Source organism: Andrographis paniculata, unplaced genomic scaffold (assembly GCF_009805555.1).
Source record: "Andrographis paniculata isolate CXL003 unplaced genomic scaffold, ASM980555v1 Contig38END, whole genome shotgun sequence".
NCBI classification, from domain to species: domain Eukaryota; kingdom Viridiplantae; phylum Streptophyta; class Magnoliopsida; order Lamiales; family Acanthaceae; genus Andrographis; species Andrographis paniculata.
Window position 1 is genome coordinate 3,587,772 of NW_026137571.1, and position 16,996 is coordinate 3,604,767.

Below are 16,996 nucleotides of genomic sequence, written 5' to 3' on the forward strand. Positions count from 1 at the left end.
TCCCCACCCTCCCACTGAAGTACACTGACTTGAAACCGTTTAAAGCGCAAGAGACCAAGAGAAGTACGTTAAGAAAACATAAGGATTCCATGTATCATTTAAGTGGGAAAGTATTCTCGATATTTACCATGCAATGTTCGATATCCAAAGGCATCCTACGTTCCTTGAATAAGTCCATAATATCTCTCCAGTAAGATAAAAAGAAATAGCTTTCTTATCATATTTTCTGCTCGCCCTTTGGTCTAGATGTTAGTGAATATTGCAAAGCCATGTATGCATGTAATAATTATATAAAGATATAATTAATTCTAGGGTTTAAGCTATTTAGCATATGAAATAAGAAAGAAAATAGCTCAAAGAACTATTATCCCATCACATAATTGAAACATGCCCTGTACATACATGTGAAAATGTACTAGCGTGTAATGATATTGTTTAATGAACAAATTATTGAATCTTAGAACATTTGCACATATATACAAAGATTAATTTATCTCTAAGGTGTGTAGATTTAGGAATTGTTTTTTATGTGTTTATCTATGGCAAATAGAGAGGAAACCGCAGCTTGTAATACTAATTCCCTTATCTTTTTAGCTAATATAGAAACTAAACCTATGTTTTCTCTATTTTCAGTAACATGGCATAATTACCGTTGGAAACATAATATTTAATCTACAATATTTTTCCACAAGTTTTTTATGTTCACTGTACATTGCTAATTTTGTGAAACATACTCAGATACTATGAAAAAAATTCAGAAAGAACCATAAAATCTAAATGTATAATAGTCTGGTATGTGCATTGTTCTTAGAAATTCTTAACAATGATCACAACTTCCTTTCACCTGTTGTAAAAACCACTTTCCCACATTGGCAGAGGATGACTTACGAGCATACATCTCTAGATTCAAGGAAGATCCAAACACTGGATGATGCTAATCTAACCTTTTGGCTCTACTAAGAAGAAAAAAAGTAAGAAGAATAAAATCCCACATAATATTGAATATTTGAAGTATTGTAAAACACTATTAAAATATTATAGCCAAATACCCCTTTAAGTTCTCAAAATTGTTGGATGAAATATCATGCTTTTAATATTACAAGGGTATTTCATGCAACAATTTCTATAATATAAGAATTGTTACACTTTAAATTAAAACTATGTTACTTATATTTATATGACAACAAGGGATGTCATGCTATTTACTCAAAAAAATAGTTAAATTAATTTAAGTTAAGATTAGTAATTCAAATCCATTAAGAATATAATGCAATTTCTCAATGTTCACTCATTCTCATATTTATTACCAAATAAAAAAAAACAAAAAAAATGAATTTTTAAATTCATTATCCTAAGATTGTACACCAAAATAAATTGATTTCTCAACCTCTTTAAGCATTTGAATCATGTATATTATGAAGAATAGAATAAATTTATTAATGGCTTGTCACGGTGATTGAATTCATGTAATCACAGGTTAAAGGTTTCATGTAAAATTACCTAATGTCTCAATATATACAAGAATTTAACCCATATAGATTTCTCAGTGGGGGTGGGTGGGAATCTACAAATTATGACAGGCTGTAACATACTAACATGTAATTATATTCACATAATCTCATTTTGCAGCAAGTACAGAAAAGAAAGAAATGAAAAATATGAACTTTAAATAGGTCGATGAAAACGAGGTGTACTGCTCAACTGCAACAGCAATTACTACTCAGGCGGTCAGGCTATTTCATATTTCCTTTACCTGTTTCAGGGCTACACTTCACTCCGGCAACCGGAAACCTTATATCAGAAAAGGTTAGTAACACTCTTACATTTTTCTAGAGTTTCTGTACATTTAGATTGAAATCGCTTCAATGGAGTGATTAATATCTTTATATCTCCTCTCATTTCTATGTTGGCTTCAAATAATATTAAGTAGAAATGTTTACATGCCTTAGGAGCTTTACATCTATAATCGACTCATTGTTATTTGTTATTATGATTTCATCAAGATTGTTACCATTTGTTTGAGATGTTGACATCTAGAAGTGATGCTCAAAATCATAGTTAAAACACAAGTTTATTAGAGTAAAAAAGACAGTTTTAAACTGGGCCAAGTATCTTGCAGAGTAATTTGAGGAGATATAGCTATTCATGTTTTTTCCAACCCTGAGAGCATTTTCTGTAATAAGAGAACACAACATTGTTTTGCACTAGAACCATAAAATAAGACAAAAGATAGCCTCAATCTACACTAGGAAATCACTTTGCAGAAAATTGAAATCACACGGGTGATCATGAATCTCACATAGCAATTGTAATGGGCTAAAGCTACACAGTAAATTACACCGTGATCAAACTTTGGAAGTCAGAAATGGCTTCAAATGGATATTTGGGCAACAAATGCTGAGAGCCAAGAAAAAAAGTCATTTCAATTTTCATGTGTTTGCTGCATTTGATGTTATTTTAATACCTAACTGCACTGACATCTAAATTCTTATAGACATTATCTTGTTACTTTTTAAAGGATGGGCAACCTAGATTCATATAGAGGAGGCGAGTTCTTTTTCCTACAGTTTCTGGCAGAGGAGATTGAAAGAGGATACACACCTGGTTCAACTTTCAGACAAGAAAGCCAGCTGTATGTGAACCGGAGATTACGGACAGTAGTCGGCCCACTATACGGCCCAATGTTTTCAGATCGTTATCTAAAGTCCAAAATAAAAACCCTTAAGAAAAGATACCATGAGTTCTCAAAACTGTTGAGCCAAAAGGGGATTCACTGGGATGTGGAAGACAATATAGTTTATGGCAATGAGAAACACCTGCGTGCACATTACAAGGTAAAAATGTTTGATCCTTTTTTCATGCCATTTCACTAGTAATCTAATTTTCAGTCTATGCCAAGCAATGGGACAAAATTATAGACTTAATGTGTATGGAATATCAGAAACTTATGAACTTAAATGTATATGTTTCAGGGTAATTACCGGAAAGGCGGTTGCCCAGGAGAAGTGCATTATGATCTCATGCGCCAAGTTTTCGAAAGTGGGGTCAAGTTCAAGTAAGGAAAAGCTCACATACCTGTATGTGGTGCTCCTAATCACTAGTGTGGTCACTTCAATAATTTTCATGTTATGATCTCGATATCTAATTCCCATTTAAAGAATGTACTGCTTGTATGATGCTCAAACATCATACAAACTGCAAAAGTCGTTGATGTATCCAAAGACAATGGTCAAAACTAGTACGCACTCCTACCAGTTTGTGCTTCATTAATTCTCAGTCCATGGAATTTGATCCTTTCAAATTAGCTATCTAAAGCATCCAATGAAAATAGATGGAAATGGAAATGGAATCGTCATTTTAATTAACAAACTGTTGAACATAAGAACAAAAACGAAAGAAGCATTAAGAAACGGCCCCGGGCAATTGATTGACGGTATTGGAGAGAGCTCAGCCATCCAAAATTTGAGAATCGAGATTTACATATCAAGATGTAATCACTAATTTCGCTAATTTGTCAGTCTCCAAATCAGAATTGCAACTATTGTTCGCATAAATAGAAATGAAAATTTATTGGAAAGGCAAACAGAGCCGGGAATTTAATGATAGAATATCACCATTTTGCGGCGGAAGGCATCGTTCTCCGGTGGACAATCCCCAATGCGGCCGCGCAGCGGGATGCTATTCGGTGGCGTAAAATCAAATGAGTTTCGAAAGTTATAACTGCATCGAGCGCTGATTGAGTGACACGCCGCCATTTCCCGGTCATCCTCCCACCGCCAGCACATTCCAGCCCCGCCACTACCCAAATTTTGAACTGAACCTCGCAAAGGTATTCATCGAATCATCCATCGCCCTCCTCTGAGAAATCCGAAGCCCAGATTCTGGAAAAAAACAATAATAATAATAATAAAACCGATTAGTGTGGCTCAAGTGGCAAAGCATCCTTTGTATGCGAGAGGTACGGTATGGGGTTTGTATTTCCATCATTTTGTAGGTATGGCAACGGGCGGCGGTTCGGGAAGGCTTTTGCAATCAATATGTAAAATAATTTTATTTTGTAAAATATTTTTATATATTAATTTTTTTTTTGTTGGAATATATGGGTATTGCGATAATAAATATGAAACCGAGTCAATGAGAGTGTAGTTATATTTGTTGGAGCTCCGGCGAATAAAACGAGAAAAAAACTAAGCTGGAGAGGTTTCCGAAAAGTTGGAAGAGATAAAAGAAGGACTAGAGGATTGTTTGTGTTGGTTGTTAGAACGAATGGGGAGGCCCTTTGTGTAGGCGTCTCCACTCGGTCAAAATGTTAGGACATCAAATTACGATCATAATTACGATCTTAATTATCAATGTAATTAATTATAAATTCAAACCTTCGGTTTGAAGCAGTCGTAATTGATTCTAATTACAAACCTTCCGTTTGTGACGATCGTAATTTATTCTAATTTCAAACCTTCTATTTGAAATAATTGCAATTTATTCTAATTTCAAACATTCCGTTTGAGATTATAATAAATCTATCCAACGGATAATATTTTATCCAAATAATATTGCGACTTAGGCCATATACCCGGGTTTAATTTGGGGTTGCACAATTTGGTTTGTCTCGAAACAGGCAAAATAGCCAAAATATTAACAAAATTCCATACACAATAAATAATATTTATTTATTTCTAATATAATTAATTTGGTACACCGGCCCGCATTTTCACTCACAAAATAATCGATTGCAAAATAACCGATTATCCAACAATCCCCCACATGAGTGAAAATGCCCATAAATGACAGAAGCCTAGTTCAATCCCTGTTAGACATTGACACATCAGGACATGTAGTTTTTTACTTTGAACCTTTCATAGTCAACATTACAGAGTATACTGGTGACCCAGTTGACGTGATGCATTGAACTGTTCCACCTCTGCGTGCACTTAGTCAATAATATTGATGTGTCGCTATCTCAGTCTCAACTTTGTTCTCACGTCTTTAGATTCATAAGTGTTTCATTTGAAGCGGCCCACACTTCACACTTATATAGGTAATCCTATATCAAAGTATCTAACTCACACCTTTAGGATCATTAAGAGTCATTGACTCAACCTCACCACTTTTGCACATTATAACACTCATTGCTTTTTCAGGAAATTGTATTGAGTGTTAGAGCCGGACTCTTACAATTTAGTTTTCCCATTGAACCAAGGTTTGGGATTTCCAAGTGATTTGGTTGGGTTACCACTGTAATTGTCTCTATCTTGTGGATTTCAAACTCATTCCCTTTAGCAGTTTGTACATTTGATCTCTCTGCAACCCTTTGGTTAGCGGATCCGCTAGGTTTTCTATTGATTTTACATATTCAATAGTCAAAACCCCACTGGTGATCAAATGTCTTACAGTGTTATGTCTACGTCGGATATGTCGGGATTTACCGTTATAAATTCCATTATTAGCCCTTGCTATTGTAGGTTGGCTATCGCAGTGAATCATTACGGAAAGTACTGGTTTAGTCCAGTATGAAATATCATACATGAAATTCTTCAGCCATTTGGCTTCTTCGTCAGCTTTGTCCAAGACGATGAACTCCGATTCCATTGTGGATTGTGCAATGCATGTCTATTTTGTGGATTTCCACGAGATAGCTCCTTCTCCGATCGTAAATACATATCCACTTGTAGACAGTGAGTCTTTTGCATCGGATATCCAATTGGCATCGCAGTACCCTTCGAGTACCGGTGGATATTTCGCGTAGTGTATACCAAAATTCAGAGTAAATTTAAGATAACTTAATACTCTTACTAGCGCTTTCCAGTGTTCATGACTAGGGTTGCTAGTGTATTGACTCAGCTTGTTTACAAAGCAACTCAGGTCAGGCCTTGTACAATTTCTTAAGTACATTAGGCTTCCAATGATTTTGGCATAGTCTTCTTGAGCTACGGGGTCTCCCCTATTATTGCTCAAGTGTACGGTGAGGTCCATTGGGGTTTTCACTGGAGTGTTTTCGTAGACATTGAATTTTCTCAGTATCTTTTCCACATAGTGAGACTGAGTCAGAACAATACCTTCGTCTTGTCTTAGAATCTTCATTCCAAGGATGACGTCGGCAAACCCCAAGTCTTTCATGGCGAAGTTACGACTCAACATGCATTTAACCTCATTGATCAGACTGACCTTTTTAGCCATGATTAGTAGGTCGTCTACATATAGACATATTATGATAAAATCGGAAGGTGTTTCTTTGATGTAAACACATTTGTCACACTCGTTTATTTTGAACCATTTGATAACACAACGTTATCAAATCTCAAATGCCATTGTTAAGGTGCTTGTTTCAGCCCGTACAAAGACTTTATCAGTCTGCACACCTTTTTCTCTTGGCCAGAAACAACATATCCTTCCGGTTGTTCCATATATACTTCTTCTTTTAATTCACCATTTAAAAAAGCAGTCTTCACATCCATTTGGTGAATCTCAAGATTGTTCAAAGACGCAATCGAAAGAAGTATTCGAATGGATGTTATCCTGGTTACCGGTGAATATGTGTCGAAGAAGTCAAACGCTTCAGTTTGTCTGTAGCCTTTTACTACGAGACGGGCTTTGTATTTGTTAATAGACCCATCAGCCTTGAGTTTTTTTTTTCAAAACCCATTTACACCCTAGTGGTTTGCAACCTTCGGGTAGGTCAGATAACACCCAAGTGTTATTATGCATTATAGAGTCTATTTCACTATCTATTGCTTCCTTCCAAAAAGGAGCATCAGGACTGGATAGTGCTTCATTGATCGTTGTTGGATCATTTTCTAACATATACGTAACAAAATCCGAACCAAAGGGTTTCTCGACCCTTGTCCTTTTGCTACGTTTAGGCTCTGAAGCCTCTTGATCAGGGCTATTGGTCATTTGTCTTTTTACGCCACGTAGTTCTTCATCTACGGATTTTGGATTTGACTGCATCCGTTCCTTACAAGGGTAGATATGTTCAAAGAATGTAGCATTCCTTGATTCTATCATAATTCCCTCGGTCATCCCAGGGATTTACGATTTGTGAACTATGAAACGATAAGCACTACTGTTTAGTATGCAATCTACCATTTTTGGGTCAATAGCGACTTGCTTGGGAGGCGGAACTTCCACTTTTGCTAGGCACCCCCACACTTTGAAGTATTTGTATGTGCGTTTCTTGCCTTTCCATAGTTCGTAAGAGGTGACATCCTTACCCTTAAGTGAAATCTTGTTCAGGATATAATTTACAGTCAGTACTGCCTCCCCCCACAGGTTTTGGGGAAGTCCTGAACTTATCAACAAGGCATTTATCATTTCCTTAGGTGTTCGATTTTTGCGTTCGGCAACGCCGTTTGATTGAGGTGAATATGGAGCCGTTGTCTGATGAATTATGCCACTTTCGTTACATAATTCTTCGAACGGGGCCACATATTCGTCTCCTCTATCACTTCGAACTGTCTTGATTTTACAGTCAAGTTGATTTTCTGCCTCGGTTTTGAAGTTCTTGAAGGCCTCGATTGCTTCGCTCTTTTCCCTTAATAGGTAAAGATAACAATACTTTGTGCAATCATCGATAAAGGTGATGAAATATTTTTTTCCACCTCTAGTTTACACAAATTTAAAATCACATACATCTGTGTGAATTAACTCTAATGGCGTAGTCTTCCTTTCGACAGACGGGAAAGGTAATTTTGCCATTTTCGCCTCCGCGCAAAATTCACATTTGTTTTGAGTGTTTACCTCTTTTATATTTAGTAAATTCATATTTATTAATCTTTTTATAGGATTTAGGTTTACATGACCTAGTCTGCAATGCCATAAATTAGAACACTCAATCAAGTACAAAGAAGAAGCAACATTTTTATTGTCAGTAGGTGGTGCTCGGCGCACGGCCATTACATTCAATTTGAACAACCCATTTGTAAGATAACCCCTAGTAGGAACATCTCGTTTTTTGTATAATATAAATTTATCTGCTACAAAGACAAGTTTAAAACCATGCCTAATTAGTAGCAATCCTGAGACGAGATTTTTCCGAATGTCTGGACATGCAGGACATCTTTCAAGGTTAGTTCTTTGCCAGAGGTCATCTTCAGCACCACGTTCCTTACGCCTTGGACCTCAGAAATTGCATGATTTCCCATGTGTAGCTTCCTCCCTTCGATCTCCTTGTAGGTCGAGAAGTTTGTTTTGTCGGAGAAAACATGGCAGGTTGCTCCGGTGTCAATATACCAAGCTCTCAGACTATCCACATTATTTGTTTCGTACACAACAGCGACAAGGTCGTCACTATTGAGATCGCGATCAGTCCGGTGGCTCGTCTCGACCAATTGAGAACTTGGCTTCTTATTTTTTGGTGTCTTGCAGTCCTTAACCTGGTGTCTTGTTTTACCACAATTAAAACAGTTACCTGTAAACTTGGACTGTTTGGCTTTGCCCTTGTCCGTTTGAGTTGCGCGTGCACGTTTTTTGGTGGGATCTCCGACCAAGTTGGCTTTGGCAATATCTCCACTTTTAACCCTGTGCTGCTTTATGTTGTCTTCCTCTATCCGGATTCGGACAATCAGATCTTCAAGCCCCACTTGCTTTAGCTCATACTTCAGCCTATGCTTGAAGCTGCTCCAACTCGGGGGCAATTTCTTGATCATCACATCCGTGATGAACTTTTCTGGCAGTGGCATTTCCTCGTCGATAAGGGAGTGAACAATATGTTGAAATTCTTCCACTTGTTCGACAACAGACTTGCCATCTACCATCTTATAGTCCATAAACCGGGCCACAACAAACATTTTAGACCCGGCATTCTCGGACTTATATTTTTTCTCAAGGGCATCCCACAACCCTTTCGCACTCTTTATTTTGCAAGATACATTATAAAGAGAGTTAGAGAGACTACCTAATATAGTATTTCTTGTCATGTAGTCTTCGTGTGCCAACGATGCATAATTCACATGCGACTGCTAATCCGCACCGGGCTCTGGGGTGATTGGGCCATCATGCAACACGAACATGACAAACCCAGTCAGGTAGAAGAGCATCTTCTCCCGTCACCTCTTAAAGTCCACTCCCGTGAATGGTTGTGGAACTTGTACATGTGGCATCATCCGTGAGCCAAGCCCAGGATCAACAGTTTGGGCCGCGAATGAAGCAGAGGGTGCGGCCACAAACCCAGGAAATCCCCCAATCCCCCAAGGGCAAATCCAGAAAACAAATGGCTGCCCATAAAGGAAATTGGCCCAAGTGAAGGAGCTACTATCTTGTCTGCGGTTCCGGAGACTCCTCCGGCGACTTTTCCGAAGACATCTCCGGTGGCGATTCCGAAGGCGGCTCCAACAGAGATTCCGGCGACTCATCCGGCAAATTTTCCGGCAAAATCTCCGGTGGCGACTCCGGCGGAGATTTCGGCAACGGCTTCGGTGGTTCCTCCGGCGGCGGTTCCGGTGATTTTTTCGGCGGCGATTCTGGCGACGGCTCCGTCGACTTCTCCGGCGGTGGCTCCGGCGGCGACTTCGGCAGGGGTTGACATTCTCGCAAGGTAATATCTAATTTTCGATTGTTAGAATATATGGGTATTGCGAGAATAAATATGAAACCGAGTCGATGAGGGATCCTCTTTCCGAAAATTAGATACGTCTCGGTAGTGCCTCCGGTGGATGCGTTCTAACCTAAAGATAATACGGTTTCCGTTTCCAATGAGAGTGGCACCTCAAATCGTTGGAGCTCCGGCGAACAAAACGAGAGAGGAACTAAGGTGAGGAGACTGCCGAAAAGTTAAAAAAGAGGAGAGAAGGACGAGAGGATTATTTGTGTTGGTTGTTAGAATGAAGGGGGAGGCCCTTTATATAGGCGTCTTCACTCGGCCAAAATGGCAGGGGATCAGTTACGATCATAATTACAACCTTAATTATCGATGTAATTACTTATAAATTCAAACTTTCCGTTTGAAGCAGTCGTAGTTGATTCTAATTACAAACCTTCCGTTTGTGATGATCGTAATTTATTCTAATTTCAAACCTTCCATTTGAAACGATTGTAATTTATTCTAATTTCAAACCTTCCGTTTGAGATTATAATAAATCTATCCAACGGATAATATTTAATCCAAATAATATTGCGATTTAGGCCATATACCCGAGTTTAATTTGGGGTTGCACAATTTGGTTTGTTTTGAGACAGGCAAAATAGCCAAAATATTAACCAAACCCCATACACAATAAATAATATTTATTTATTTCTTCACCGGCCCATCGCATTTTCACTCACAAAATAATCGATTGTAAAATAACCAATTATCCAACATTTTTTTCGGGGCACTTTAAATTCCAACTTAAAAACATTCAAATTCATTCTCTTCTCGTTTTCTACTAGCACTACACTCTATTTTTTATTTTCAATTACTATTTGACTCTCTGATACCTATTTTGCCCTTGAAATTACTATATAATATGACGAATATTGTGTGTACTTTTGTTATTTTTATGTAAATCTACATTATCTAATTATGTACTCCAAAATTATCTCGTTGTACCAAGAAAATATCATAGTCATGTGCCTGAAATTTTTACTTACGTATTAAAATCGGTTACAGAAATTTAACTGAAAAATAAGACAATTCTAATAGAACCCATTATCTGAAGTGGCTGATGTTATATTTCTTCCAATTCATTCGCCTCGCACGTTGCTCTTTTCCGTCGAAGCCCCCCACCAAAGTAATCACCACCGAGCTTCCCCATAGGAACTTTTGCCGCCGTCAGAAGTCTCTATTCACCGCCCAGAGCTCTGCTTCCGCTCGCAATGTCGAAAAAGACCTCTCAAAATGGAGTTTGAAAAATTAAGTTAAATTTATGTTTTTTGTAGGATTGAAATTTTGAGTTCATGGTATGCTTTGATCTATTTTATTTGTGTCTCGATTGGGTTCGTAGAAGCCTCAGTGGCGGGTCATTTTACTTTGACATTATATCACACCATCGTGTCAAGTATGAGTTACTTTGATGTGTTTGAAATTATAAATGATCTTGTTGTTTAGAAAAGTACCTTCATTTGCATTTTTATGTGTTTACATTCACAGTAAAATGATTTAAATGTCGACAGATGGTGCTTCTTGTATTTTTCGAATAACATAATCAACTTATTTTTGTCGGACGATTTTTTAAGTACTAAGGTGTTGGATGATGTTTCTGTCATAGGATTAGTTATAGATGTATCTATTTTACCGATTAGTGAATTTTGTTTGTTTTATATATTATTTACGAGTGTCTCCCATTGCCTTTGATGTGTTTTGATTGTTAATTTATATACCTCAAATAGAAGATTACTTACCTTCATAGTTATGTCATAAACTTGTGTTTGTATTGGGTATACTCATGAATAATGGCAGACCCGAAAAAGAATACAAATAACTTTCCTCCAAATTCTCGATACATTTCTTCTATACAAACATAATTAAACTTAAAGTTTGGATGAACGACAAACAGTTAAAAGCTCTACAATTTACACTGTTTCGGTATTTTCTAGAGTGTCCAGAAAAAAAAAAAAAAAAAAAAACTACATTGGCATCGGTTGTGGGTATTGTGAATATGTTTGAAATCGAGTATCAGACATTTAGAATTGGTTATGAAATTGAAATAAGTTTTTCTGATAAAGAATTCTTTATAGTTCTTGGATTACACTCGGCATGTATGTGTCTGAAAATGATATTGTATGATGTTATTTCTCGTATAGAGTGATTTTTTAAGTACTGAAGGTATTTGTTGATATCTCTATCATATTGTTAGTTGTTCATTTGTCTATTTTTTCTTACCATGATCCACAATATGATATGTTGTGTCAAATCTATCTTATGTAATATTTTCACCCACCATTGAATACATGAAGAGATCAATAGATATGATTAATAAACACTAATATTTGATGAAATAACAATGATATATTCAACCCACAACCGTCTCATCTAGCCATAATCAATGAAACATTTTTGATAATCGCTTAAATACTCATATTTATCAAATTGATATCCACATAACAATATAAATACTTTCATACACAACGATAAAGCCTGTTTATTAGATAAGTATATATTGAGTCACACTCAATATACCCCAGGCACATAACTTCATACTTTTAAAATAATTGTAAGAACTTTATATAAAAATTAAATACCTATATTAATCAATGTAATTTTTGTTAATATAAATTCAGGTAAACGAATGCAATATTCTATAGGCCATGTAATCAATAACTATGGTTCACATGTACGCATTAGTGATTAATATGTTCCTCAAACTGTAGGAATATCGAATATCACTTATGCGTAACATTTATTCCATATATCTTCTAACACATTTTTTTTTTTGCTTGGACATTCCTCATATTTTAAAAAATGCTTATAAAAACAATCACAATACATAGAATATCACATGTCATCAGTTATGCACTAACTCTAGAATATCTATTACTTTGGCCCACCACATGATATGTTATGTCATATGACGAGGTCGTCAAAGGCGACGATGAACCTACACTACCACCCGGTCCGATTACTCAAAACCGTGCCAAGAAGTTTCAAACTAATGTTATGACATTAATTCTATACTTGGAAGAGGATAAAATGCATAAAGTTGAAGCATGGAGGCCAATGGGAAGAGCGTTATCAACATTGGAGTGCATCCACCCTTGAAGACTACAATTTATAACACCCATGGGAGTTTCTACTCACATCATTACCCATGTGGGATAAGAGATGTTTTATTTTATTTAATAAAGTGGGTCCCATCAATCTAATTAATTGGACATCTCTTATTTACTTAATTAATGGGATATAAATAATATATTTTTGTCCCACATTGGTTGTAGAGTCTTTTTCCAAGCTAGCCTCCCCTATAAATAAGGCACTTGGGTTCACTTGTTAGACACCTTGAAAATTATATCAATTGAAGTTTCTTTTTATTCCATTAAATTGGAATTAGTGTGTGAGCGATGGTTACTCTTGCATGCGCGTATCATTCTCAAATCGGGTCCTTGGGTTGATTCCTTGGGTTCGTGGCTTCCGAAACCGACCGGAGTTTCTAGCCAAATCGTTCGAGTCTCCATTGGTTTAGAGGTGTTGGGTCTAGGCAACGCTTGGGTTCACATTCGATCGATTGAGGAATCGGACACCGGTAATATCTTTTTTTTTTACTTAGTTTTTTTATTTGAATTTAGTTTTAAATATCGGTTAGTATAGTTTAGTTACTTGGGCTGCGTCATCAATTTGGTATCAGAACCCGTTTTTGTCGGAATTCTTATTCCGGTAGTATTAATAGTCTTTATTTCATATTTTTAAATTATGTTAAGATCATTTAAATTTTTGTAAGTAGCATTATCATTGTTGGGCAAATATATATATATATATATTGCAAAAAAAAAACTGCAGAAAATTTAAAAAAAAATACTGCAGAAAATTAAAAAAAAAATACTGCAGAAAAAAATAAATAAAAAATACTGCAGAATTTAAAAAAAAAAAAAAAAAAGAAAGAAAAGCCCCTCTTTGAAATACATTGTGATTTTGAGTATTGTATCCATTTGTTTATTTGTGGATATCGGTTTTCTTGCGATTGTGCTTTCATTGTTGGTTCGTTACTATTGTTGAGTTTGGCTTCTTGGGGTACACTCGTCAATTTATATTGGCTATATTCCGTGAAGTTTAGTTGGCTATAATTCAAGGGGCTTACCAAGGACCGTGAAATTTGAGCGCGTGTGTAAGACGGAGAGGTACATTACGTGAGTATACACGAGAGGGTGAGGAAATCATTTATCTAACCATCTATATATATATTTCCACTATAATTTTATATGGCAGGTGAGAAAAGTGACGAGGAACATGATATGGCATCCGCATCAAGTTTTGACCCCAAAATGTTCGTGAAGGATATGATGGTGGAAGTACAAAGGGTACTTCGACATGAGGTTGAGGGACTCCATGCCCGAATAAATAAATTGGAAACATCGAGAGTAGAAGGGAATGCAGCCCCTCCACGTCCCCACATTGGAATTCCACCTCTAGGACGAGGACAACCCGGGAATGCTCCAAGGCATGAACGAGTTCGTGATCTTCTCGAAGATGATCGTGACATGACTGAGTATGATGGAGAAGTAGAGAGCAATGTTCCTCTTCGAGGACGACGAGGAGCACATAGGAGAGATGACAATGATCCAATTCGTTCTATGAAATTCCAAATCCCACATTTCTACGGGAAATATGATTCAGAAGCATATCTTGATTGGGAGCGGAAGATTGAGCTGATCTTTGATTGTCAAGATTTGGATGGTCCACAAAAAGTCCGAGCTGCGGTCTCCGAGTTCAAAGATTATGCCATTCATTGGTGGGACAATATTTGCCTAAATCGAAGGTGAGGTGGAGCACCGATGATTCAAACATGGGAGGAGTTGACACGTGTCATGCGAGCTAAATTTGTGACGAGTTCGTATACGCAAGAATTGCATGTTCAACTGCAATCGATGAAGCAAGGAAATAGGACAGTCGATGAGTTCTACAAGGATTTGGAGGTGACTTTAATGCGGGCTGATGTTCGAGATAGTCAACAAGCCACGGTAGCGAGGATCTTGACGTGGCTGAATCGAGACATTGCTGACAAAGTGGGATTGTATCATTTTGATGATATTGATGAATTGGTGGAACGTGCTATTACTATTGAGAAGCAATTGAAGCGTAAGGGCAAACAGAAAACATTTGGTACGAAGCCCTTCACACCAAATTATACCAAGAAGGATGACAAAACCCAAGTGGGTCAAGGATACGGTAAAGGAAAAGGTATTATCAAGGATGACACGCCACGGAACAAGCATGTTGGAGCTGATCCGGAGAAGCCGAGGAATCGAGATATCATTTGCTTCAAGTGTCAAGGTCGAGGCCACATTGCAAGTCAATGCCCAAACAAAAAAATGATGATCCTCAATAAGTTTGGGGAATACGAAACGGAATCTGAAAATGAGGAGGGGGTTGATCAAAGAGTAGATGAGAAAAATAACACGGATGATGATTCTGATTCTGGTGTTGGTTTGAGTTTGGTTACCTTACGAGCCTTAAGCACTATGTCAAGGACCTTTGATGAGGAACAACGAGAAAATCTCTTTCAAACTCGTTGCATAATTGGAGGCAAAGTGTGTAGCCTCATTATTGATAGTGGGAGTTGCACAAATATTGTAAGTGAACTTGCTGTTCGAAAATTGAATTTGCTAACAACACCCCACCCCAAACCATTCAAATTGCAGTGGGTTAGCAATTACGGAGATTTGAATGTGAACAAGCAGGTGACGGTTCCTATCAAGATAAAAAATTATGAGGATCAAGTCGTTTGTGATGTGCTACCGATGCAAGCTTGTCACATATTACTTGGAAGGCCATGGCAGTTTGATAGAAAGGCTCATCATGATGGATATTTGAATAGATACTCATTTGAGTTTGAGAGTAGAAAGATATGTTTAAAGCCGTTGTCTCCAATGGATGTCCATGAGGACCAACTCTACATGGATCGTCAATTTTTGGAAGAAGCCAAAGAAAAGAGAGAAAGAAAAAAGAGTGAAAAAAATAAGAGTGAAAAAGGTGAGCATAGGAGTGAGAAAAGTGAGAGCGAAAAAAATAAGAGTGACAAAAGAGAGCAAGTGAGTGAACAACGCAAGAGTGAGCTTGAAAGAAAAATGCTTGTGAGCTTGAGAGAGGCAAAAAATTTGAAAGTTCATGAGGGAAGTTCTTATTTACTTTTGATTAAACCTGTTTATTTGTCTAAACAAGAGCTAATGGAACTCCCTCCCAATGTTGCTTCTCTTTTGCAGGAATATCAAGATGTGTTTCCTGATGAAGTAACCGGAGGATTACCACCTATTCGGGGCATTGAGCACCAGATGGATCTCATTCCAGGTGCATCAATTCCAAATCGTCCAGCTTACAAGGCAAGTCCAGAGGAAGTCAAGGAAATACGTAAGCAAGTGGATGAGTTGCTTGACAAAGGCTGGATTCTCAAAAGCCTAAGCCCTTGTGCTGTACCGGTTCTTCTTGTCCCAAAGAAGGATGGCGGGTGGAGGATGTGCATCGATTGTCGAGCCGTAAATGCCATAATGGTAAAGTATCGACACCCTATCCCTCGTTTAGATGATATGCTAGATGAACTGCATGGGTCAAAATACTTTTCTAAAATTGATTTGAAAAGTGGATATCATCAGATTAGAATGAGGGAAGGTAACGAATGGAAAACTGCATTTAAAACTACGTTCGGCTTATATGAGTGGTTAGTCATGCCTCTTGGTCTTACGAATGCTCCAAGTACGTTTATGCGGTTAATGAATCATGTATTACGTACCTTCATAGGGAAGTTTGTTGTGGTTTACTTTGATGATATTCTCATTTATAATAAATCAATGGAAGAACATGTAGAGCATATTCGTAGTGTTTTGGAAGTGTTAAGAGCTGAAAAGCTTTATGCTAACCCGAAGAAGTGCGACTTTTGTGTTGAAAAATGTATTTTTCTTGGTTTTGTTGTAGGTGCTGAAGGGATAAGTGTGGATGAAGCTAAAACACAAGCTGTTCGGGATTGGCCAACACCTAAAACGATCAAGGAAGGTCGTAGTTTCCTTGGACTTGCAAGCTTTTACCGCCGCTTTGTGCGAGATTCTAGCTCCATTGCAGCACCACTGACTGAGCTTACAAAGAAAGATAAACACTTTGATTGGGGAGTTTCTGAACAAGCATCTTTCGATTTTCTTAAGAGAAAACTTACTAACGCTCCTGTTTTAGCTCTACCGGATTTTACTAAGCCATTTGAATTGGAATGTGATGCCTCAGGAATTGGGATTGGAGCTGCTTTGATGCAAGGAAGGAAGCCGATTGCGTACTTCAGTGAGAAGCTGAGTGGGGCTGCCCTCAACTATTCGACGTATGAACGAGAATTGTATTCGTTGGTTCGTGCACTTCAAACATGGCAGCACTATTTGCGATCACAAGAAT

General features: G+C 37.4%; 2 protein-coding genes across 2 annotated transcripts; both read left to right on the top strand.

Annotated features, from left to right (window-relative positions):
• The first annotated feature begins 1,448 nt into the window (after positions 1-1,448).
• Positions 1,449-3,310, top strand: LOC127250806 (uncharacterized). The gene is made up of 2 exons (XM_051274230.1): positions 1,449-2,834; positions 2,973-3,310. Exons 1-2 carry the CDS (start codon positions 2,520-2,522, stop codon positions 3,057-3,059), a joined length of 402 nt encoding a protein of 133 aa, XP_051130187.1. The 5' UTR covers positions 1,449-2,519; the 3' UTR covers positions 3,060-3,310.
• An 11,090-nt stretch (positions 3,311-14,400) lies between these two features.
• LOC127250921 (uncharacterized) lies at positions 14,401-16,220 on the top strand. The gene is made up of 2 exons (XM_051274398.1): positions 14,401-16,113; positions 16,203-16,220. The coding sequence occupies exons 1-2, from the start codon at positions 14,401-14,403 to the stop codon at positions 16,218-16,220; spliced, it is 1,731 nt and encodes a 576-aa protein (XP_051130355.1).
• Positions 16,221-16,996: the final 776 nt, after the last annotated feature.

Bases quoted from the DNA above. Each gene is read 5' to 3' on its own strand.
- LOC127250806 (XM_051274230.1), top strand. From the start codon at position 2,520: ATGGGCAACCTAGATTCATATAGAGGAGGCGAGTTCTTTTTCCTACAG. The intron at 2,835-2,972 runs GTAAAAATGTTT...TATATGTTTCAG, and splicing joins ACCTGCGTGCACATTACAAG to GGTAATTACCGGAAAGGCGG.
- LOC127250921 (XM_051274398.1), top strand. From the start codon at position 14,401: ATGATTCAAACATGGGAGGAGTTGACACGTGTCATGCGAGCTAAATTT.